Below are 24138 nucleotides of genomic sequence, written 5' to 3'. Positions count from 1 at the left end.
AAATATTTCTGTCTAACATATAAATATCTGTCTTAAAATAATCTGAGTAAAACTGATGCTCCAAGAAAATTTCACGTGGCTTCCTGTCATTCAGCCATAAGCTCCAGTTTGGAAAAAAAAGAAATTAAAATTTATTAAACCATTACCAGTGCCCAACACTGCGAAATCACTTTATACACAGCCTCTCATTTCATCCGCACAGCAATCCTCTGAGATTGATCATATTATCTTCAACCCTTTACTGAAGGAAAACTGAGGCTCAGAGAGGTTGAGTAAGTTGTCCAAAGTCACCCAGCAAACGGACTGCCGTGAAGAAGCACAGAGCCAGTTCACCTCTATGATCCCTGTCTGCTCCAAGACCAGCACTATGAGGCCACATGGGTTTTTCAAAATCCCAGTGCCTCTTATCATTAGGACAACGAGCCTCAAATGTGGGGACAGTCTTGGAAATGCCATGTCTTGGCCCTCCACAAACCTATGGAATCAGAGTCCACAGGGCCAGGGCTGGGAATGTGATTGGAAACACACCTGAGGGACTTAGAATGTACACTTGCCCCCGATGGGGAATTTTTCTACAAGATCATTGGTTTTTAAAGGTCGTCCCTAGTGCCATGGGGGAAGACTGATCTGCTCCAGTGCCAGGCTGTGGTGATGAAGTGACCGCCCCCACGGCCCGGCTGGGAATGACCACACAGGGACCCACAGGGTGGGGCGGGTCTTCCAAGGCACCCGGGCGGAGTCAGGAGGTAGTCATGGTGTTCAGTGTGTGCCAAACTGCCTTTACAGGCGGAAACACAACTATGCAAAAATGTTTATTACGTCATAAAATGCTCTTTGCCCCTTCGCTGTACTCCTCTAGGGGCCAATATCTAAATGGAAAAATGTCTACGCTGGTACAGCTGCCATCTCTCCAGGTTAGCCGTGCTCTTCTAAGTTGCAGGACTCCCAGGGGTCTCTGACATGCGCTGAGTGTGAGAACCCCAGCCCTGGCTAGTCTCCCGGTCCCGTGGGACACTGGGTGCGGGCAGGACAGCAGGACTTCGCTAACTCATCCAAGGATGTGGGGTCCTCTGAGCAGAAGGTGACACTCATCCTTCCTCCTCCAACTCCAAGCACGCTTGCCACGCACCGAAGCCTTTGAGCCGCGGTTACGGGGTTCAAATCCTAATTCCACCCTTAGGAGCTAGGGGACCTTGGGCCAATTTACCCAACCTCTGTTTCCCAAGCTGTAGAACGGTTTTGACCACAGTGCCCAGCTCACAGCTCAGGTAAATGTAAAGCACTTGGACGGGGTCTAGCGCACAGCAAGTGCCCCTCGCAGGGTGGCCACGATTATCGTCCTTATTATCTCCCCTCTTACTAAGCCGGTCACAGTTCTCTGGGGTTTTGCTCCTTCCTCCATCTGAAGGCTTGTGGGGACTGTTAGCCACTGGCTACAGTAGCCCCTGCCCTTTGGGGGTTGGTCTTAGGCAAGGTTTCTTGTCACCTGAATTTTCTGAATTTTTGCTTTCCCTTCCCTTCCTCTTGTCACTTCATGTTTTTAGAATCAACTCATGTTTATTATTTATTTATTTTTAAAGTAAGCTCTATGCCCATCGTGGGGCTTGAACTCACAACCTTAAGATCAAGAGTCGCAAGCTCACCGACGGAGCCAGCCAGGCGCCCCTGAAATCAACTCATTTTTTTAAAAAAATTCAAAAAGAAAAAGTATGCCACCATGATACATTTGTGACCTGAATAGGGTAATTTTTCCCCCTAAAACGTACTAAACTACGCACATAACCCCTGCAGGAAGCAAAGTCCATCTGCGTACTGCCAGGGGACTGGGGACCGAGTACCTCGCGCAGGACACAGTGCCTTGCAGTGGCACTGCCCAGTCTGCAAGGGGCTACGGCCAGGTTGTCTGTGGAGGAGCAGAACACAAGGTTGGCCCTGGGGCCCTTTCAGGCCGGGGCTGTTAGTGAAGGGGGCCTGCCGGGAGGCCCGGGGGGCCCAGATGCTGAAGGCAAGGCCCCCCCTACCTTTGGTGTCTTCATCCTCAATGGTGGTGTTGGTACTCTCTGAAGATTCCTGCCAAAGAGAACACGGGAGGCGGTGAGGCCCAGCCGGCGAGCAGGAAGAGGCTCGGCCCGTTGGGGGCTGCCCCCCAGCTGCCTGATGCTGTGGCCAGGTTTCCGTAAGCCCCCCTGGCTCTGCCATCCAGATGCTGCCCTGAAAACCCTGCCGGACTCCCGAGCCTGCGGAAGGGAAGGGCCCAGCTAAGCAGGTGGCTGGTGGCAGGGGGCGTGGATGAAGGGGTGGATGCGAGGAGAACCCTGGCCTTTCTGGAAGGGCTGGGAGGGCTCCCCGGCCCTGTCTGCTTGAGGGAGCAAAGAGGGGGTGTGGAAGAGCAGAGAGGCTCGTGGTGGCCACAGAATGGGGAAGGAATACACACACTGGCAGGAGAGGAAGAGAGAGAGGTGGGAAGGCCCAGTGTGAGAGAGGCTGGGCTTTTCAGGGGGAGAAAAACCACACAACTGCAGGAGATAGCCATGGAATCAGAAGAAGAGGGATGTGGGCCACCATGCCGCCGCTGGAACCCCTAGACAGAGGCAGGGGCTCGTGGCCCCTCTGCCACCGGCGGGCCCTGGGGAGCATCGAGAAGCTCAAGAAGGGCCTCTCTGGCGCCCACTCCTTTGGCCAAACCAAGCCCCCCCATGCCGCAACCGGCACAAACCAAGCCCTGAGATGAGATCTAGAGCAGAGGGCGGGGAGAAGCAAGAAGCCAAGGGCTGGACGTGGGATGGGGTTCAAATCACCCTTCATACCTGAGGGGGTTCTCAGGTCTACGGCCAGGCGGCTGGTCTGGGCCATGGAGTTGGAGGTGTCAACAGAAACACGCAAACAACACGCACACGCAACACACAGATTGTCACACAAGGCACACGTACCAAGCACGCCCTGAGCACCCTCTCCCCGCCCCGGGTTCCCAGTGCAGCCTGCAGGAGGGAGGCAGGAGCGAGGGTTCGAGGCCCAGCATTTACCGGCGTTTGGGAGACGGCAGACACTCACCATTAACTGAACGCTGGAACTGGACTTTCTTTTCTGGAAAAACAAGGAGAAGAGATGGGACAGGAAAAGACACGGCGTGAAAACAGCAGGGAGCAGAGAAACAGCAGGGAGCAAAGAAACGAACGACAGGGGAGGTTTGGAAGGATGATGGGCCTCAGGGTCATCCTCTACGGTCCCTTGCCAGCATGGCACTGGGGCGAGAAGTCAGGGCCACGAGCAAGAACTGCCCAGCAGGGCCAGTCCACTGTCAGCCTGAAGCTCTTGGGCGCCTCATGCACAGCCACCTGGGGCTCACCATCCAACCAGCAAGCTCCGGCCCAAGCCTCCCTTGGACCAGGCCTCCCTCTACACCAAGCTCTGAAGGGGGCAACAAACCCTGGGCCTTGGACGCCAATTGCCTGAGGCCGCTGGAAGCCAAAGCTCTTGCAGGACAACAGGGTGCTCGGGTCTGGAGATGAGGCCCAGTGCCTCCTCCTAGCCTCCCCGTGTGTCTCTACTAAAAGAACCCCACCCCTGGTTTGGTCGAGTGGCAGAGTCACTTGGGAAACCTGTCCAAAAGAAACATAACCAGGCCCCCTCAAGGAGTTCAATAACTGGGTCTGGGGAGGGGCCTGGGCAACTGCATTTTGAACAGTATCCCCAGCTGACTTCAAAGCAGGCCCGGCTATGGAAACCAGTCCTCTAAGTGGCCTTTGAAATCCTGCTTGTGGTCGCAGCTTCCCAGCGACAGGCCTGTTCAGCTCCCTTATGTTGACAGAGAAACTGAGGCAGAGCCAGATGCATAGCTGAGCCCTGCCATCCCTCCTAGTCCAGCTTTTGGAGGATTTGCAGCTTCACTCGTATTACTGGCCGTGGAAGCAAGGAAAGGGGAGAGAGAGAGAGAGGAGGACACGTTGTCCTCTCGTTCTCTCACTCTAAGCCAGGAGTCATAAAGACTCGCATTCGGGGAAGGCTGCAGGCCTAACACTTGCATTGCATGGATGGGAAGCTGGGGCCCAGAGACGGACAGTGACCCGCCCGAGGTCTCTCAGCTGGCTGGTAGCAGAGCGGATGCTAGAGCCCCTGAATGTAGGCTTTCTCCTCTGTCCAGGTCTCCAGACCCTGCGGCCTGACTGCTCTGCCTCGGCTCGTCCTTCCCAGACGCGCTTCCATCTGAGAGGCCCGGAGGCTGTTCTCCTTGCTGTGCTATGGGGCGGGGGGGGGGGGGGGGGGGGGGGGGGGGGGGGCGGTGTGTGGAGGGAAGGACTTGAGACGCCCTCAGGGTGGGCCTTTGCCCTGTGGGAGGCACTGGCTATTCTCTGAGGATCCTTAGGTCTAATTGTGGGTTTTCTGACTCCAAGATCCAGGAGCCTCTGAGGGCCCAGAGCCCGGGATCCTGTGCTGTCCTTCCAGGGCCCCCACAGACGTGGCAGAAGTGGCTTGCTGGGCATTGCCCGGCGTAAAGGCTCATGGTCCCTGCCTCCGCCCCAGCTGGGTAGATAGTGGGATTCCCACAGCCAGCAGCCTGCAGCCAGGCCCTAGGGTGGGCCTCACTTCTGGCCGGAGCCCGGCCAGGCACGGTGTACATGGGAGGGGACAGGCCCTCTCAGCTCGCCGTCAGCAGAAACCTGAAGAACACAGGGGCCAGGGTTCCAGGCGGGACACGAGGAGGGAACACAGAGCAGAGACTGCATCAGAGTCGGACATACAGTGACAGGATGGGACATGGGGGAGAGGAGTCATGATGGCACGGATGGGACACCAACAGGGGGCAGTGAGTGGGGTTGAGGGGTGGGAGCGGTCGGCCGCTCCTCACAGAAGTAGAGGCTTCGAGGTGGCTGGGGGTAGGGGGGTCAGCACTCCTCGGGAACAGAAAGACTCGATTTTCCTGGATCACAAATGATGACGGTACTAATAATAACCCCATACTGACCAGGATCTTTCACCACAAGTAGACTCACATCTGTCAGAACCACGTGTTGAAGCATGGTTCTAGGGTTAGCAAAGATGGTAGAAATAAAGTAGGGTCAACATTAGCCTCGAGAAGCCCCTACAAGCCCATAAAATACAGTATCTCTGTTCTCCAGCCAGCCCATCTTTCCTCCAGCTAAGCCTCTGATGAAGGTGGTGGTTTCTCCAGGGACCATGTTGTAAGAAGAATACGTACTTCCCCACTGGGGCTGAACATGTGTTGCTTAAAGGAGCTCACGGTGTGACTCCCCAAGGCCCACTCCGGAGCAAGCCTCTCGCTGGCCCCACCTGCCCTTCCCCCCTCCTTGCACGGACGGCAGAACTGATGATACAGGTCTCCAAAGTGGGGGACGATGGGGCCCGGCAAAACCATAGCTTCTGGACTTGAGGTCCAGCACCCCTTGTAGGGAAACACATGACTGGACCTCCAACATATTGCAGGCCGGGCTCCCCAAACCCCGGGGAGATCCCCTGGTTACTCTCATCTTCCAGCTGGACTTTTCTCCTTCTCCACCTCCAAAAGGGGCAGGAAGCTGAGTTACAAAGAGACAGTCTGGCCAGAAATAGCCTTTGGGTCTCTCTTCATCCACACCCCAGCCACCCTGAGAAGTCACTCAGGGTCCGTCCTGCTGCTACAGGAAGGAGTGGCTTTTTCTTCAGCCATGCCCACTGGTAAGCCCTGCAGTGACTGGCCACCATGCTCTGCGATGTCCTTGCCCTCAGACAGCCTCTGCCTCCTGGCCTTGCCTGAAGAGGAGCCAGAAGAAAGCTTCGTCCTGAGACCCGGCCTGAGGGAGGCCCTGACCTCACACCCGTGGCTCTGTGTCAGCCCTTTGCCAGGGCCAACCTAAGAGCCAAGCCGATGGGGTAGCCCTCTGTCTGCCCCCTTCTCCTCCACTGACCTGGGCCACAGCTCACTGGCCCCGGTGGCCTCTGCCCTATATCTCCCAATTATGATTTTTCCCAGGGAATCCAGCATCCCCAGGGTCTACACGCTATGGCCGAGAGGGCCCCAGCCGCTCCAAACTGGGCCACCCCCAAATTGCACATCCCCCCATTACCCTTTCCAATTAGAGAGGGGAGAGAGTTTGATTCATGGGTAACCCAAAACAGCAAGTAAGCCAGAACTCAATTCTGGATGCCATCATAGGATTTGGGATAAGCGGGTATTAACTTTATAAATTGGTTTGGCTTTAGATCTGTGTTTCCAAATACTTCCTTGATCAAACTTTGTTTTCAAGAGAGATCTTACTTGAAAGTCTAATCTAGAAAACACAATACTGGATAGCATCTCATGAGCATGTACCCCATGCCAGTACCCCTACTAAATCCTCAACACCCATTGTCTTCCTTCATCCTCACAAGCAGCCCTGGGAGGTGGGAATCCCTTTTACCCTCATTGCCCGGTTGAGGAAACACAAGCTCAAGGGATTCAGATGATCAGACGAGGTTTCCAGCTGCTAAGTCCAGCCTGGCTCCCTTAACCACTGCGATGTCTGTTACATGGAGCTGTTCTGGCTGTAGTGGGCACGAGAAGCCCAGAACCTTCTCTGCTCAGCCTCCCCCTTACTATCCCGCTCTACCCCATCTGCTGCTAAGGGTGGCTCCCCAAAACCTTCAGGCTCCAAGAAGTTCAGTTTGAAAACCACTGACTTTGGCTGATAACCAAATAATTATGTATTCCTCAAGGACTCAAGATGAGAAGGAAAAGTGATTAGATAGGGTTTTGTTGCCTTTTTCTTTTCTTTTCTGTTTTTAAAGCTCAAATCTTGGAAATCATGGAGTCCACACTCCTCCCACCCCACCCATTGTACCTGTGAGGAAATCCAAGCCCCCGGAGGGCTCAACGCAGCAGAGAGGCCCAAATCCTGGCCTCACCCAGCCAGCCCAGATCTCTTCCCATGCAACCCTCAAACCAAAGCCAGTGGCCTGAGACCATAAATACTGCTACAGTGAAGCCATGAAGCCACCGGCCCACCTGGGTGGCTGTGTTTGGACTGCATCCCACACCATCCAGGGTCCTGGGCACAGCCCAGCCCTGGGGTCCTGGCCAGGCAGGGCTCTGAGCCCAGAAAAAGGCAGGGTCTCAAGAGAGGAGAACCCACAAGGCAAGCCAGTGGCAGGGGAGAAGGGAGCTGCAGAGAGGGGGGCCAGGCCCCAGAGAGCAGAGGGAGAAGAGAGAGGAGGGAAGGAGTGGTCAGCGGGTTGTGGAAAGAAGTAGCTCGGGCATCAGGGGTGGGGACGGAGGATAGGCCTGGGTTAGGGGAGGAGATTCTTGGCACTGAACTGGCCGGCCTTGACAGGGGTGGGTGCCTCTGGATCCCAAAGCCAAGAGGGGTGGCTATCCATCCTTCATGGGCTTTGTGGGTTGGACTGGGGTGCACACTGGGTCAGGGGCCCATCTCAGCCAGCCCACACTCGGGAAGGAAGAGGTCACCCCTCATGATCAGCTCTGTCTCTTCTTTGTACCCTCTCACTTTCCAGTCCTCCCATCTCAGAGAACCACAGAAATCTCCTTCAGACCTGCTCCTTTCCTTGTGGCCACCCCCCACCCCCCAACTCCAGGCCACCTACCTCTCCCCCTCCCCCACCTGCCCCCACCAATCCTGGGGACAGCCCAACTGCACGAGTGACCACATCTGCCCAGAACACCGTCAGCAAGGCCTGGGTCTCGCCCCAGCCCTGAAAGCCAGGCCCTGTCGGCGGAAAGGCTGCCAGATGCAGGCCCTGCCAGGCTCCCGGGGGCTTACCTTCACACCATCATTCTTCTTGTTTCCTCCACTCTTCCCTCCTGCGGAGGAGAAAAAGTAGAGGGTTACCAACACCAGGCAGGGCACCAAGGCCCACAGGGTGAGGAACAGCAACATCCGTGGGAAGGTGGAGGGCACGGAGCTGGCTCAGTGATCTGGGGGACACCTCCTCCTTCTGCTCCTCCTTCCTCCTTGGGGTCTGGACTGCCGGGGGCCCGTGAGGAGGGCCTGGGCTCCCCCGTCCTCAGCAATCTCGAGTGTGCCCCTCTGGCCCCATGGGTTGCAGGAGGTGACCAACGCGTCCCAGGCCCGTGGGGTTGCTGTTTCAGCCCGGGGATTCCCTCTGGATCCCGGTCACCACCCGTGCTGGTGGTGGCCAACCTGGAGGCCTGGCTGCCTGGCCCGGGGCTGGCCGCTCCCTCCCCGCCCCGGCCCGCTCTAATTTTAGCCCCATGCTGCTGCCGAGGTCATGTGTCAGCCCTGCCTACTCACTCTGGACAGCTGCAAGCCTTGTTTTGCCGGTGAGAAGAAGCAGATGCCCCACTCTGGGGGCCCACCCCTGCCAGAGTGCCCATCCCCTACAGAGGCCTCCCTACCCTCCAACTCCGGAGCCCCATGCTAGGGCTGGTGGTGTCCGTGGTGGCTGGGAAAAGCAGAGCAACGGCTCTTAGGGAGGCCCCACCTCTGCCATTCCTCCTTCCCTCCCTCCTTGCCTCCTGGCCAGAGCCCTTGGTGAGGACGCAGCCAGGAATTGGCATGAATGCCCAGCCCTGCCCGGCCTGGCATCTGGCTGCTTCCGACCTCAAACAGATGCCTTACGTTAGAGACAGGAGATCGCTAAAGCACTTAGCGCAGCACTTGACCTGTATGCGATAGATGCTCAGTAAATGGTAGCCGCTGTAAATCCTTCTCGAGGTGCCTGGGGATGGCGAACCTGGGAAGAGGGGCGGCTCGGGACATGGACACCCCAGAGGCTCAGAGGGACAGGCTCATGCTGGCCCAGCCTCCCAGTCCCTCTCACAAGTCCACCTGCGACCCCTTCCAGGCAAGTTTCCCTCTTGCAGAGTAAATGCAGGGGTGAGTGCCACTGGATCCCGAAGCTGAGAGGAGTGGCTGTCCATCCTCTATGAGCTTCATGGGCTGGGCTGGGCTGTGCAGTGGAACAGGGGAATGGTCCCCCCTCCAGCTTCAGGGGGCCCTCTCAGCTCCAGCCCATGACCACAGGACTGAGGGTCCCAGGAGGTCACATGTTCTGATTTTCAATAAAAGACAGAAATCTGGGTTGTTCTGTGAAATCTCCTCATTTTTAATTGCTGGAAACTCTTTTCAAAAACCCCACTGTTTTATGTTTTAAAACACCACTGGTCCCACAAGCCCGTCAAGAGATGGGAACTGACTCACGGGCACCATTTTGTGAGCTCTGGACTAGAGTTTCTAGGGCACTGCAGAGGTTAAAAAAAGACTCTGACTGTCCGGGTGGCTCATCTTTCAGTTTGAGGAACTGCAGGATCCTTGTCTAGGGAGAGAGTGGGAAGGCAGTTCTGTGCGCTGGGGCGAGCCCACATCGGAAGTTCCCGAGTTTTCCCACCTCTGGGTCTCCTTCTTCCAGCTGGTTAAATGGGCAGGTGGACTCTCGGCAAAGTCAGAGCTATAGCTTGCCAGAGCTGACCCCTTGCCGTGGAGCCGGCCACGTGTCCGCAGCAGGCCCGTCTGGCCGGCCCCGGTCAGAGGGCCCCTCGGGTGAGCTTCGCTGTATCTGCTCAGCGGCCCTGTCAGCTGCCCGGTCTCCCCAGAGAGGAGCCCCTGGCAGGCGCTGGCCCTGGTGCTCTCCAGTGTGCCAAGGGGAGCCTCTTGCTAAGCCCTGACACTAATCCTTTCCTCTTCTCTTTGGGGCTACATGCTGCAGGTCGTTGGGTACTCCCTGCCTTAACCAACGGCTCCGGCCCAGGCCAAAGGCTGGCTCCCTGCTGACCCATCTTGGTTAAGGGCACTTGCTCTGGGGCGGCTTCAAAGCTGCACTAAAAGCAGGCTTTGCCTCTCTCTGCCTAGCCACGGCCCCCACTGCCTTGTCACAAAGGCCACGCGAGCGAAAGCATGGGGCCTGCTTAGCACGGGGCTCAGTACCGGCAGGGAACGGGATTGTTGCGATTCCCTGGGCCTGGTTCAGTCCTGCCTGGACCTATACCCCAATATTCGGGAGGCCTCCCCCTCGGGCTGGCCCAACCTGAGAACCCCAGCACTGCTGTGAGGCTGGGGGGCCAGACTCAACCTCGAACCCTTCCTCGTAGGCCTTTCGCTTGCTGGCCTTTCGGCTCCAGCCACTTCTGGGTGCAGGTGACTTAAGCCCCCAGTCTTAGGGTCCTCCGTAGCCCTCACTCTCCGCAGGCCCCTGGCCTGAGGCCCCACGGATATGCGACAGGACGAGGCTCCCAACAGACCTGTGCAGGGTGTATTTGGGACTTTGCGGTCCCACCACCTACCAGAGAAGTTCCTGGTAGCCAGCATAGTGGTGAGGATGGCTCCCTGCAAAGATAAGGAGGGGGTGTGGGAGACAGGAGGTTGGAGGTGAGGGGGGAGAGGAGAGACAGAGAAATGGGACGGGAGGGGGGAGGGGAGGCAGGTGCTGCCTTCAGACACAAAGCCAAAGCTTTCTGCCTTGCCCCTCCATTTGCCCTCACCCCACAGCCAGGAGACCATCCCTGCCTCCCTGGGGAAGTCGGGGCGAGCTGGGCCTTAGCTGGCACAGCTCCTAGAACAGGGCCATCCTAGAAGCAGATATTAATAGGTTCCACTGTCCTGGCCAGAGGTGGTGGAAGGGTTCGGGGACACCTGTCAGTGGGGACTCCTGAAGGCCAAGGACAATAGACCCTGCCCTCTTGGGCCCCCTTCACCCTCCACCAGGGCACTCAGTACCGTGCTTCATCACTAGTTCATCTTTCCCGGGGCTCCCGGGCTCACAGCCGTGGAGGGTTGACCTAGAGAAACTCTCCTGTCTCAACAAGGGGCCTAGAGGATGGCTCTCCTGGTTCTGACGCTCTCTGACCTGGACACTCTCTGAGATTTCCTCTGTGACCACTCCCAGTGGGGGGTGGGGTGGGACTTAGTTCTCCTGGCATCATGCTGGCCTGGCCACCCCCTTGGCCCATGTCCCCTTCCTGGGCCACCCCGTCAGGCCTGGGAGCAGTTGGTGAGGAGTTTCCGAAGGAGCTGGGGCCTCAGCAGCTGTCACTCAGCGTTCTGATGACTTCTCTTTTCCAGCAGGCTGGGGACTCCTCAGTTACTCTTCCTACCTGTTCATGGGGTCCCTGGCAAGGTCTAGGTCAGCAGCTATTACAGCCTGGGAGCACACACCCCTTGCTCACGAGGCTGGCAGCTCCTGGCCCACCTGGGTCCCACCGTGGCTTCCTCTGGGCCACGACCCCTGTCCACGTCTCTTGGCTTGTCCTCCCCAGCGCTTGGCAGCAGGGCCTCTCTCACCAACACTGGTCTCCTGCCCAGTTCCGTCTCAGCCCCTAGACCCTCTCGCCAGCCATGCCGAAACACTCACAGTCCCCCTACAGGGTCACGCTCACGCTTCCAGACTTAGGCATGAGCTTTCTCTCTGGAACATCTGTCCACTCTACATAGATAATACCTACTTATCCGTTGCGGCGTTCGCCTAAATGCCACTTGCCCAGCAAGGCTTCCTGGACTGCTTCGCTGGTCCTTCCAGACCTGGTTCAAGGCCCTGCTATGGTCACCCCCGGCCTTGGGGCGTGCCCCGTCCCAGCACTCACCGCTCCCCCTTACTGTCCCAGGTCCTTGTCTGTCCTTTCCACCTGCTCACTCCCCAGCCCAAACTGTAGGTGCTCAACACATGTTTGTTGACTCAGTGAAGGAGAGAACTCTTGAGTGAGGCTCTTGGCCTCTGCAGAGACCCAACCAAGCTACTCCATGTCCGGGGGCTACGGAGGGTGAGGACCTGTTACCTTCAGTTTTCTCCTGGCGTTGAACTTCTTCAGGCAGTCCACGGTCTCCTGTCTGTGCATGCAGGAGGCCACAGTGGATCGGTGCTGGAGGAAGGAGGGAGACGTCTGTGAGTAGGAGGCAGGCCCGCCCAAAGGCCCCTCAGCGGGGCATCTTGTGGAGATGTGGTTGGCATCTTTCGGGGAACAAAGCTTTGTTCTAGGGGATGTTGTAAATGCTGTAGGTGCTTAGCATCCCTGGCACCAGATATCCCATGCCAGTAGTACCCCTTGTCATGATGCCAACATAGAACACCTCCCATTTCCACTTTCCCTTGAGAACTGCGGCAGGGCAGCATCTCTGGATGAAGCCCCCTTGATCCTATGCTGGGCCTGAGGGGCCAGGGGCAGGGCCAGCACCCCATGGGGGTCTGGACCCTGAAGTCGGGAGGGGCTCCTGGAAAGGGCCCTGCGGGGGAAGGCTCACCGAAATCCAGGGGTGCTTGAGGGCCTCAGCGGCCGTGATGCGTTTGGATGGGTTGATGGTCAGCATCTTATTGATCAGATCCTTGGCTTCTGGGGTAACAGTGTCCCATTCTGGTGACGGGAACTGGAAGGGGCAGAGGGGCCAGGTTTGCCCAGCCTACCCCAGGCCACCCCTGCGATCCCCCAGCCCCTGACTGGCAGGGGAGCAGGCAGGGGTCCTACTGTCCATCCACTGGGCATCCACAACCAGGAGGAGCTGGGATCCTCAATACAGGGACCCCTCTGGAACCAGAGCAGGGGCAGGGTCCTTGGTCCCCAGGACAAGTCAGAGCAGGGGCCAGAGGGAAAGGAGGCCTTCCTCTGTTTTTCTGAGGCTGTGCCTTATCTGGGGAGCAGGAGGCCAGTGGTTAGGGCCAGACTTCAGAATCAGAAGGCTGGGTCCAAGTCCTGGCTCTGCCTCCTGGGCTGTGTGACTTTGGACAAGACATGTGACCCTCTAGCTGCGTCTAGAGATGTTGTGAGGATTAAATATGATGCAAAACACATAGCACGTGGCATGATAGAATCAGCCTTATTGAAAAGCAGTAGAGCTTGGTCATTAGAAGCACAGACTCTAAGAGCCAAACTGCCTGGGTTCAAATCCCAGCTCTACCATTTCTTAGCTATGCGGTGCGGGCAGTTATTTAACCTCTCTGTGCCTCAGCTTCCCTATCTCTAAAATGGGGATAATAATCATACCTATGTCATAGATGGGTATGAGCATGAGCTCTAAAAATATATAAAGCATTTAGAAGAGTGCTGTGTTAGCTATTATTATTATTTGTGTGTGCATTATTATTTTCAAGAGAGAGAGAGAGAGGGTGAGAGTTGTAGCTTCTGGGGCCTACTTTCCTGATCTCCGGGGCCGTGCGTGGTCAGTCCTCAAGCTCCACCCGCCCACAGCTAAAGAGTGGCAGGGGGCCTAAGTGGGTTGGGAGGGCGGGAGGGAGGCACCTCACGTCTCTGACCTCGCTGGGTGTTGGCTTTCACTGGAAGGGACGCAGGGGATGGCAGGGAGGCTGGAGAGAGGAGGGACACTCACATCATAGGCGCCGGCTTTGATCTGCTGGTACAGGCGGTGCTGGTCCTCATCCCAGAATGGGGGGTACCCAACCAGCAGGATGTAGAGGATGACCCCTGGGGAGAGGACCAGGAGAAGCCTCACCCCCCTGTGAGGAGGAGCGATGAAGAGGGGAGGCATGGGAAAGGAGAAGGCACCTGAGGGGTAGGCGCCCAGGGAGATGAGAGGGCTTTGGGATGGACTCACCACAGGCCCACAGGTCCACAGGCTTCCCATACGGGTCCTTCCGCAGCACTTCCGGGGAGAGGTATCCCGGCGTCCCTGCGAACCCTGCTCCCCAGACACACAGACAGGCAGACACACACACAGAGGTTGGCACGTAAGCAACCCAGGGCAAGGTCCTGCTGGAAGTGGGATGAGGTTGCCCTGGAGATGGGGAACACACTCCCCGCCCCCAAGAGTGGGTCGAGGGCAGCAAAGCCTCTAGACCAGGGTGGACAAGTGCACAGGGCACCTGTCACCACCCCCACTCCAGAGCCTATGGCAGAAGTCTTTGGTCAATTCCAGAGTCCCTCCCGTGGGGTCCTGCCTCAGCGTCACACACTAACAGCCCTCCTGCAGCCACTATCGCGTGCTGGTGGCACTCTAGACAAAATGTCCTCGCCATGTCAGCTGAAGGCGGAGCCGAACCCTTGCCCACTCCCCACCCTTCTGGGAGCTGGTCCTGGGCTAAGTAGGAGGCCTGTCCCCAACTCTGGTTTTGCCCTAAGTCCCCTGGTGGGTCTCTCTTCCTTCGAGGCCTCAGTTCCCTCATCCGTCAAATGAGAGATTAGGGATTCCTCCCTCTACCACCTCCCAGCAGCGTGGGGAGAATCGCTTAAAATAAACAGGCACCCCAAGTACTTGAACAAGGAATCATAAGAACAGTTACTATTTATTGAGTGTGTGTGCTCCATGCCTGCTCTCACTGACTCCTCACACAGTGCTGAGCACCATGCTGTCATCACCCCCATTTTACAGATGAGGAAACGGAGGCTCAGCAAGCTGAAATGTCACACACCTCCTAAGTGTCAGAGTCGGAACTTGAACTCAGAGCTCTGACTCTTAACCACTGACCAATAGTGCCCACTGAAAAGGTTCCCCAGCTAGCTGAAAGCACTCAATTATGCCAAAACCTCTGAGCACGCTGGATCATCTGAGCTTAAATCCAGACTCTGCCCCTTTTACCTCCCCATGAACTCTTTCAGTTTCTCGGTCTCTGTTCCTCGTTCATAAAGTCAGGATAATCAGCTCTGGAAGCCACGGAAGCCCCCAGCCAACAGTGGCGGTGTGTGTGCATGTGGAGAAGCCATGTACTGTTTTAAGGATAACTACGTCCCTGCACCTGACTTCTATGGGGACAGGATGGGCAACACCCACTGATCAGAGGCTGTGTGGTGGGACCTCTGCTCCCGGAGCTCCGGCTGGTGCAACGGCAATCTCCCGCCTGCCCCTGCTTGGGCAGGGGGCTCCTAGAGGCCAGTGTGTCCACACAAGGCTGGCCCTCCACACCCCTGCCACCCCCTGCCCCCACTCACCGAACCATGCTTGCTGCTCCCCTTCCACCTCTATGGCCAGACCAAAGTCCGCCAGCTTCACCGCGGCGCCCTTGAGCTTGGAGGCCAACAACAGATTCTCCGGCTTCCCAGGACCAGAGGGAAGAGTGAAATGGAGGAAGAAAGAGCCAGGGGACAGTGAGCAGATTCAGAGCCTCACCTCTGGGGAGCCTGAGCCTACACAAGGAGCAGCTGGGCAATCCAGAGGTGCCTGTCCCCACTTCCAGTCCCAGCCATAGGACCCTCAGTTCCAGCCCCCAGAGAGGGGACTACCCTAGGGCAAGACCTCTGTCTTTGGCAACAGAAAGACCCTTTCTCCACCACCCGTCCCCTCCTTTGCTTCTCCTCAGGGTTTGGGGCTGAGGCTGACGTGAGCGCAGGGAGTTGGGGAGACAGCCACCACCACATAAGGAAAAAGGAGAGATATTCATTGTGCCCCTACTATGTGCCAGCCACCGGGCTGAGTGTTGTGCAAATGTCATCTCGCTTATCACCTCAACAACCTTTGGGGCAGGCATTATTATTCCCTTTCTCCACAGCGGCCTTCTTACGTTCCCTGAAACAGTCACGCTTGTTTGTACCTCAGGGCCTTTGCACTCCCTGTTCCCCTTGTCTGATTTGCTCCTTCTCCAAGCTTCACAGAGCTGGCCTCTTCTCTTCATCTGCTCTCACCTTCATGTCGCCCCCTCAAAGAATCCCTCCATGACTATCTAAAGGAGGGGCCCCCAGGTATCCTCTGTCTTAGCAACTTGTTGTTACCTTCATAGATATCACCATAATTTGTCATTTTTCCCCCATCTGTCTATGTGCTTGTTCATTATCTGTTCCCTCTATAGACAGTGAGCTCCTTAGCTGTCTGTCCACCACTATATTGCCAGCACCTAAGGCAGGGGGCAGCACATAGCAGGCACTTCGTAAGTATTTGTCATACAGATAAAGTTGAGGAAACCAAGGCTCAGAGAAGTTAAGTGACTTGACCAAGGTCACACAGCTGATGAGACACAGAACCAGAATCTCTCTCTGGCTCCCCGAGGCTGCTGTCTTTTGCTGGGTGTGGAGAACAGGAAATCCCCCCACACAGGCCAGAGGAGGGTTGAAATGAATTCTGCAATTGGATAGCCCTCTCCTCTGACCCAGCTCTGCCACTTCTATGCTATGGAACTTGGGCAAGCCATTTTACTTCTTTTTTTTTTTTTTGAAGATTTTACTTATTTATTTGACAGAGAGAGAGACAGCGAGAGAGGGAACACAAGCAGGGGGAGTGGGAGAGGAAGAAGCAGGCTTCCCGCTGAGCAGGGAGCCAGATGTGGGGCTCGATCCCAGGACCTTGGGATCATGACCCGAGCCAAAGGCAGACGTTGAATGACTGAGCCACCCAGGCGCCCCAAGCCATTTCACTTCTCCGAGCTTTAGTCTCCTCTCAGAAAAATGGATAGAGCCCACCTCATGGGGTAGCATATGGATCAGTCGTGATAATCCATGTAGAGCACTTGGCAGTGGCCCACGGCACATGCGTGATGAGGGTTAGCACTCACATTCTCTGCTTGGGGTGGGGTGGGGGCATGAGCTCTGTGTCCCTGGAGAGGGCTGGTTTCCTCTGACCCCCTTCCCCACCGGGACTTCTGAGAGGGTCCTACCTCTGACCTTTCACTGCCCAAAGCTAGGCGGGACCCAAACAAATATAGCTTCTTCTGCCCCTCTCGAAGGCCTCTTTTATCCTCTGGGGACTGCGTTCCCAACGTGTCCTGGGTCTTGGTAGCCGTCCTGCCCTGATTTGACGAATGTGCCGCTAATTAATCTATCCAGAGTGGCCTAAATTTGTGCTGCCTGTCTTCCTGTCCCCTCGAATGCAGGGGCCGTAGCTGTAATAGGAACAGGCCCTCTGGGAGAACTGCCCTGCCGTCTGGCCAGGACCCTCTGCGAGTGCACACTTGCCTGTGGGTCTAGACTGAGCCTTAGGGAGCTCCCCTGTGAGAGTCGGAGGTAGACAGGGCTTCTGGGCAGAGCACTGCATCCCAGAGAGGGACCCGGACCTCCTGGACGATGCCCAGGGAGCATGCCCAGAGAGAGGCTGTCCAGGCTGAGGAGGGCTTAGAGGGTCTGTCCCAGGTGCGGATGGAGGGGAACAGCCTGCGGAAGCCTAGGGAGGTACCACAAGTGCCTCTGGGGCCTAGGGCTGGAGGCTTGATCTATGTGGCCCCAAAGGGCAGAACTGGGGCTCACAACCACAGCAGGAAAGATGGAAGGAGACTTTCCCAGTGGTTCAAGGGGCTTCCCCGTAAGAGGTGAGTTCAGAGTCACTGAAGGCCAAAAAGCAGAGGTTCAAAGGCACCTAAGAGGGGCTCCTGCAAGAGCAGGAACTGCGCCGAGTGGCTTTTTGGCCCAGATCCCCGCAGGCCCAGGGGCTGGGGTCAGAAGCCAGGGTTCCATCCTAGCTCAGGTACAACTGAACGGCATAGTCTTGGGCGAGTCCCTTGGACTCTGTAGGCCTCTGTTTGCTGCTCTGAAAATCGGGGGTAATGTTATGAGCTACTGGCCTCGATGCCTTGAGGCTCGGCAGAGGGGAGCTAGGAGTCTGTGCTGATCAGGCTACGTGGCTGGCACCAACCCTAGATCACACATCTGCCTAGACCTGAAGAGGAGGGACTCCAGGAGCCCCAAGGCCTGTGTTTCTTCTCCCCGCATCTGCCAGGGACCCAGAAACAAGAAACACAATGTTTCTGTGCACCAGGTGCTGTGCTGTCTCCTTTGACAGAATCAGCAACCCCGAGCAGAGGTTGCCATGGCAACCCACCGTGAGGAAGCTGAGGCCCTGCAGCTAGAGAGTGGCCTGGCCGGGACCTGGACCCCGCCAGGGCCAGCCTGGGTGGCCTAACGACAGCTTACCTGGTCTGGCCCAAAGCACATGGGCCTGGGTATCAGGAGACTGGATCCTAAGCCTAGATACTTCTCCATGTGCCCAGTTTCCTCATCTGAACAGTGGGGTGATTATTCCCCACCCACCCAGCCCAACTCAGGGGAATTAGAGGGATTCTGATAACCCCCCTGGCTCCCGGGGGAGCCGCACCCTGGGATGGGTCACTCACCTTCAGGTCCCGGTGCACCACACCCATCTGATGGCAGTGCAGCACGGCTTCCAGGATCTGCTGGATACAGTGACTGGGGAGAGAGAGGAGAGGGTCCCCGTGTGAAGGCGGGCGTCCCCTGGGGTGCTGGGAAGCCAGTGGGGGAGACGCCCTGCCCCCCCTCCCCAGGCACCATTGGCAGGCTGCACCTGGCACTCACCTGGCATCGGCCTCACTGTAATACTCCCGGGCCACGATGTCCTCAAACAGCTCCCCACCGGTAACCCTGGCGAGACGGGCACAGAGTCACCCTCCTACAGAGGCCCCCAGTGTTACCTCTTCTGGAAGAGTCTCCAGGAAGCTAAGGGCAGGACCCAGGGACCTCATCATCTCAGCCCAAAGGGAGGAACACCAGGGGCCCCGAGGGTGCCTCCTGCCACAGCCCTCTTCCTGGCTTCCAGCCCGCCCTTCCCCTGACTTCCCTCCCTCCATCATTTGCCCTTCTCTCCCACTGGGTCCAGGCTGGAGTTAGGACACAGGGTGGGACACTCAGAGCATATCACTGAGGTTCATTAGGAAGCCCAAGGGCTGGGGTTTTTGTTGTTGTTGTTGTTTGCTTGTTTCATAAACTTTATATTTTAGAGTAACTCGAGGCACATGGCAAAACTGAGCAGAAGGCACAGAGATTTCCCATGTACCCACACAGGCAGAGTCCTCCCCATGATTAACTGTCTTTTGCAGATGGGACCAGGGTCTTCACTGAGTTTCTTTGCCAACCCAAGAACTTATCATTGCATTATTGTTTTTCATTCAATTGACTGGCTTTCAAAACTTTAAAATTACTCCAAAAGGAAACTTTATATTGCCACTAGACGTGGAAAGCCAGCATCGCTGGCCACAAATAGAAACAAAACAGTAAGACAACGAAAGTAACAAGTGTGTGTTGGCGTTTCAGGGAGACCCACCTGCACTGTTTGGGTGGCAGGCCTACAACATTCAGGAAACTTCTATCTCGAACAAGGGAATTCAGCCCAGCCTGGGGGCATTTGGGAATCAGGCCAAGGGACCCAGCTAGGTCATCCCTGCTCAGGCTGCCCCTAGAGCCCTTGTACGTCCCGGGGTGGGCCCAAACTCACAGGTCGAAGATCAGGTAATGGTGTCCCTCCTCAGAGATGCTGTCGTGGAGCCGGACTGTGGGAGGGGCCCAGGCAGCCAGTTAACCCGGAAGCACTGTCTCCCACCCCCTCCTGCCCTCTCACCTCACCCCTCCAACGGCCAACATGCCAATTTCTCAGGCACTGAGCACAAGCCAGGTAACAGGTGCTTTGACAAACGCAAGTGAACAATGGCTCACTGACCTCGGGCATCATCAAAAGAGGCCCAGGTTTAAAGATGGAAGACCCCTCCCTGCTTTGGTCAAAGTTTGACCTCCTCCTTTCTCCAACCCTCAGCTTCCTTGCTGGGTAGGCTGGCCTCGCGGAAATAACCCGTGGCTCGGATCTCCACCACATGCTAGCTGTGTGATTTCAGGCAAGTTGGGTGCTACACCTTTCGGGGCCTCTCTTTTCTGGCCCGGACAATGAGAATGAAACTCCTGCACCTGCAGGCTCGTTGTGAGAATTCCATGAGGCACACGGTCGGTGTTCACCCAGTGCTGGCCCTGGGGAAGAACCCTGCTGTGCACCCAGGTGTGGATAAGAGAGCCGGGGTCGGTGCGCGGTCCCTGAGTTAGGCATGCTGGGAAACCGTCATCTCTTCCTACCTCACTTACCGAGAACAGGGGCAAGACTCCCAGGAGCCCAGAGCTCCCAAAATTACCCCCCTGAGATTCTGGAAGGAAGGGCCCAAGGCCCGGGGCTGCCTCTGGGGGGCTGTACCCTGCCAGCCAACGACATTTTCTCCCCGGACAGCTTCACATCCTTCCCTGAGCCGCAGCCTAAAAATGGCCACAGAGTGGGGTGCATGCTCGGAGAGTCAGGATACGTCGTACAACGGAAGATCACACAGCTGTTAAAATAATACGGCAGTTACGTAGCCCCTGGTTCAGAATCGTCTCTGAATTATGTTGTTTGGCAAAAAAGCAAGTGCAAAACAGTGTGCATGGTACTTCTTAAAAAAGATGTATTTAAGCCTGTTTATGGCATAAGCCTCTCTGGAAGGGTACAAAAAGTGGGCATTGGGGGACCTTGGGGAGAGGAATCGAGAGAGCAGGGGTGGTGGGTGGGTGAGACGATGTTTTCACTGCGAGCCCTGGTGCCATTTGAATCCTGGCCATGTGCATATATTTCTGACTCAGTATTGAGTCCCTTCAGTGGCTTATGGCTCTCCTATCTGCACATAAAGTTTGGAGAGGCAGGCGTTAAATGTACCAGAGTATATCTGCTACTGGACAGAGGAGAGAGAGCCAGAGATGGAGGAGGACAGGAACATAAAGTTTTTTAAAAGATTTATTTATTTAAGTGATCTCTACACTGAACACAGGCCTAGAACTCACAACCCTGAGATCAAGAGTCACACGCTTCACCGACTGAAACAACCAGGCACCTCGAGAACACAAATTTAAATTAAAATGTTTTTGATTCTGGAATGATGATATGTATTTCTAAATGACTGATATTTTAAATATGTTTTATTTTATTCTTAAGTAAGCTCTACACTCAGTGTGGGGCTGGAACTTTTGACCCTGAGACCAAAAGTCACATGCTCTACCCGCTGAGCCAGCCGGGCACCCCTGTTTTAATATATTGCAAAGCAAAACTAAAAATCAGAGTACATATTATATAATCCTGCTTTAATTTTTTAAACAACATTTCATTATAAAAAAATTCACACGTACACTCAAGTGAACACCCATATACCTACCACTTAGATTCTATCATTAATCCTTTCTTATACTTGTTTTACTACATTTCTAATCATCCCTCTATCTATTCATCTATTTCAGTTTTTTAATGCATTTCAAAGCAAAGGTATGCTTGGTTTTTGACGTGTACATGTGTACTGAAATGAGCATCCTGTATATTCTGTATGCCGAATCTGACAACCCCGGATCGGTGCCCTGGCCGGCTCTCCTTCTGTAAGATGGGACAGCCATCCTGCAGCCTCTGGGAGAGGTGGCTGCTAACAGCTCACATTTACTGCCCTTCGCTGGAGAATTGCCCACTACTGGTGGAGCCACCTTGTGTACAAGGTTACCTGCAGCCTGCAGCCAATGACGGACTAACTCAGGAAGTCAGGGTCAGTGCAAAGGGCCACTCTCCTTGTCTTAGGGAGGGACAACCCCAAAACTTTAAAAATGGTCTTCTCATTGATCTACCATAAGCTTGCATTATTAGTCTATCAAGATAAAGTTTAAAAAAAAAAAACAAACCCTTTCTGGGCGCCTGGGTGGCTCAGTCGGTTAAGCATCTGCCTTTCACTCAGGTCATGATCCCAGGGTCCTTAAGGGGATCAAGTCCCACATCCGGCTCCCTGCTGAGCAGGGAGCCCATTTCTCCCTCTCCCTCTACTCCTCCCCCCTGCTCGTGATCTCTCTCTCTCTCTCTCTCTCTCTCTCAAATAAATAAATAAATAAATCTTAAAAAAAAAAAAAAAGGGCTGCCCCTCTAAACGGCCAGACAAGGGGAGCACAGGCTGGATTCCAGCCCCCACCTGCATAAGGGCACTGGGGTGGGCTTTAGTCCCTGAGAGGTGGCACCATCACAGCTCAGAACCCAGGAGACAGGACACATAAAACCTCCCCTCCCATCAGTGAAGGCTGCCCTGAGAAAGAACAGTCCAAAGCCGAAGAGGAAAAGAAAGATTCAAGAGCCACCACAGGGTATGAAAGGGTCTCACCACCTCGTAGAGCTTGACACATCTGTGGTCATTGAGCTAAGCTGCCAGTTTGTGACTTTTTAAAATATTGCCAGAGATCCAACAGATCTGTAACCTAGTTTTCATTTATATAGCTGGGCTCATGAATTTCTGACCTTCCTTTCATATTTCCAACAGTGATTAGGTTTTTTTCTTGGAAATTGAAAGGTAGTGCTTGCTGCCCTACCCTCTGCCCCCTGACAGCACACTCCTGACGTCCACTTAGGAAGCTCAGTGGAATGGCTGGGAAGATGGGCTCTGTAGTCAGTCTTGCTGGGCTCACCTCCCAGATCTGCCTCCTATAAGCTGTGTTAACTTTGGGCAAATCAGGTAGCCTCTCTGAGCCTCCTTTCCTACCCATAGTGGTAACACCACTGGCCTGCTGCGGGGGGTTAATCGATGATGCTTACAAAGCCTTAAACACAGTGCCCGGCACCGGCAAGAACTTGACAAATGAAGACACTGTCATCTTCCTCATTGACCAGCCTCACTTCTCTTGCCCACCCCAAATCCCCTGCTAAACTCCCTGGGGTGGCCTTCGGAGTCGGCCCCATCAGCAGGTGTGGGGCACTGTCCCTGTCCCGAGTGCACAGCACAGTTGGACGCCCCTGTGCTGAGCCAGGGCCTCCCTGACCTGGTCCCGCCGGGGCTGCACACCAGCCACACATGGGGAGCAGGGAGTAAGCCTGGCTAGAGTCACCGAGCCGCATGACTAGGACTCAGTCTAGCACCTCCAGGCCCAGATTCGCCTCTTGGGTTCTACATCCACAGCTGCACCTCTCTGCACTTCTTCGGGCAGATTATAATCGACTGAGAAGTGAGATGCTTAGAGGCTCAGGAAGCAGCACCCTCCAGGGCCTTTCCAGCCCTGAGATAGCTTCAGGGTTCTTCCCCAAATCCTCCTGGTCTGGGGCTCAGCTCTGCTCTCCACATCTCTGTACATCAGCCACTCCCACCCCAACCCCATCCCCACTTCTTCTGCACATCCTCAGCCCCCAGCAGAGGTCTTGGTGCATGGTGGGGCCCCAGATACCCTTGCCGTCAGGTGCAGGAAGGAAGGAAGGAAGGAAGGAAGGAAGGAAGGAAGGAAGGAAGGAAGGAGTAAAGGCCTCAATGATGATGATGATGATGAAGTGCCATTTCTGAGACTTTACCACGGGCCAGGCTTGTGCTAAGTGCTTCCCTTGCAATTTCTCATTTAGCCCGCCCAATTGTAAAGGGTGGCCACCATGATTACCCTCATAGCCCGCGCATGCTCCAACACCTGTGAACTGCAGAGCTGGGATTGGACCCCAGGTGCAAACCCCATTCTCTTAACCACCCGTTAAATACAGCGCCCCAAACTGGTGACCAAACAAGGTGAGGGCTCGGAGGAATGAGAAGTGTATGGAGGTTACGTTTTCAGGTAAGGTTGTTTTGTGGGAAGGGGTGGACTGAGGAAAAAGGGGAGTGGCACTTACCTCGGGACTGTCATGGTGCTATGCTTTAATTAATCATCACAACCCTATGAGGAGGGTATCATTGCCATTTTCCAGAGGAGAAAACTGGGCTTCAGAGTGGTTCAGCAACATGTCCATGGTCACACAGCAATTAAGCAGCAAACCCAGGATTTGAGCTGCAGTCTGTCAGCCCCAGAGCCCATAAGGTACTGCTCCCCATGTATGGGGGGCGGGGGAGGGTGGAGGACGCAGAGTTGACCTGAGACCGCCGCAGGGGGCAGCAACACACGCACAGACACACACACACACACACACACACACACACACACACACTCTCTCTCTCTCTCTCTCTCTCTCTCTCTCTCTCTCTCTCCCTGTTTCCTTCCTCTGTGGCCGCCAGGCTTTCTAAGGACCATGGGACTTCGTGGTCGGAGCTCCCTCCCAACCCCTCCTTCACAGGGCTGGGCAGCTAGAGGCCCCGAGAGGGCAGGAGCCGCCCAAGGCCACACAGTGAGCCTGCCAGCAGGCCAGGGACCAGGGTACAAGCAGGGCTGCTCCCCGCCCCCTGCCGCCTTGCTGCCCCCCCTCTGATTCTGATCCTGGAGACTCTGGCTGCTGTCTGCACAGTTCTGCTCCCCTTCCTGGGGCCCAGGGAAGGGGAGGTGCCTTTTGGGTATAAATAGCGGATGGAGATGCTTCTCTCCAGCAGGAAAGTTAACCCTTGGGTCTCTGGGCACAGAGAGATGCTTCCTTCCCAAGGGCAAAGCCTTGGTGGCTGTCAGAGTTGGAATATTCCTTAGAAGAGCACCTAGGCCTTGTTCCTCAAAGTGGGGTCCGAACCTGCAGCCTTGGCATCGCCTTGGAGCATGTCAGAAATGCAAAATCTTGGAAACCACCCAAACCCACTGAACCAGAAACTACCTTTTAACAGGATGCCCAGATG

General features: G+C 55.7%; 1 protein-coding gene across 5 annotated transcripts in view; it reads right to left on the bottom strand.

Annotated features, from left to right (window-relative positions):
* Positions 1-24138, bottom strand: part of CAMK2A (calcium/calmodulin dependent protein kinase II alpha) — a 40231-nt gene that overhangs the window by 15194 nt on the left and 899 nt on the right. For 2 of the 5 annotated variants that reach the window (XM_088023503.1, XM_088023502.1), the window contains exons 2-13: positions 19038-19092; positions 18122-18187; positions 17923-17995; positions 14819-14921; positions 13488-13571; positions 13263-13357; positions 12183-12305; positions 11720-11803; positions 10232-10274; positions 7752-7792; positions 3052-3084; positions 2022-2070 (exon numbers count right to left, since the gene is read on the bottom strand). In XM_088023503.1, the coding sequence (XP_087879629.1) occupies positions 2022-2070; positions 3052-3084; positions 7752-7792; positions 10232-10274; positions 11720-11803; positions 12183-12305; positions 13263-13357; positions 13488-13571; positions 14819-14921; positions 17923-17949 (682 nt within the window). In that variant the 5' untranslated portion in view covers positions 17950-17995; positions 18122-18187; positions 19038-19092. Of the gene's footprint in view, positions 1-2021; positions 2071-3051; positions 3085-7751; positions 7793-10231; positions 10275-11719; positions 11804-12182; positions 12306-13262; positions 13358-13487; positions 13572-14818; positions 14922-17922; positions 17996-18121; positions 18188-19037; positions 19093-24138 lie in introns of those variants that run through there. The other 3 variants (XM_088023504.1, XM_028106584.2, XM_028106583.2) reach the window with 3 other exon arrangements.

Source organism: Eumetopias jubatus, unplaced genomic scaffold, assembly GCF_037043125.1.
Source record: "Eumetopias jubatus isolate StellerSeaLion01/CBP00866 unplaced genomic scaffold, mEumJub1_p1.0 scaffold_5, whole genome shotgun sequence".
Classification (NCBI taxonomy): Eukaryota; Metazoa; Chordata; class Mammalia; order Carnivora; family Otariidae; genus Eumetopias; species Eumetopias jubatus.
This window is presented reverse-complemented; position numbering and strand designations above follow the sequence as displayed.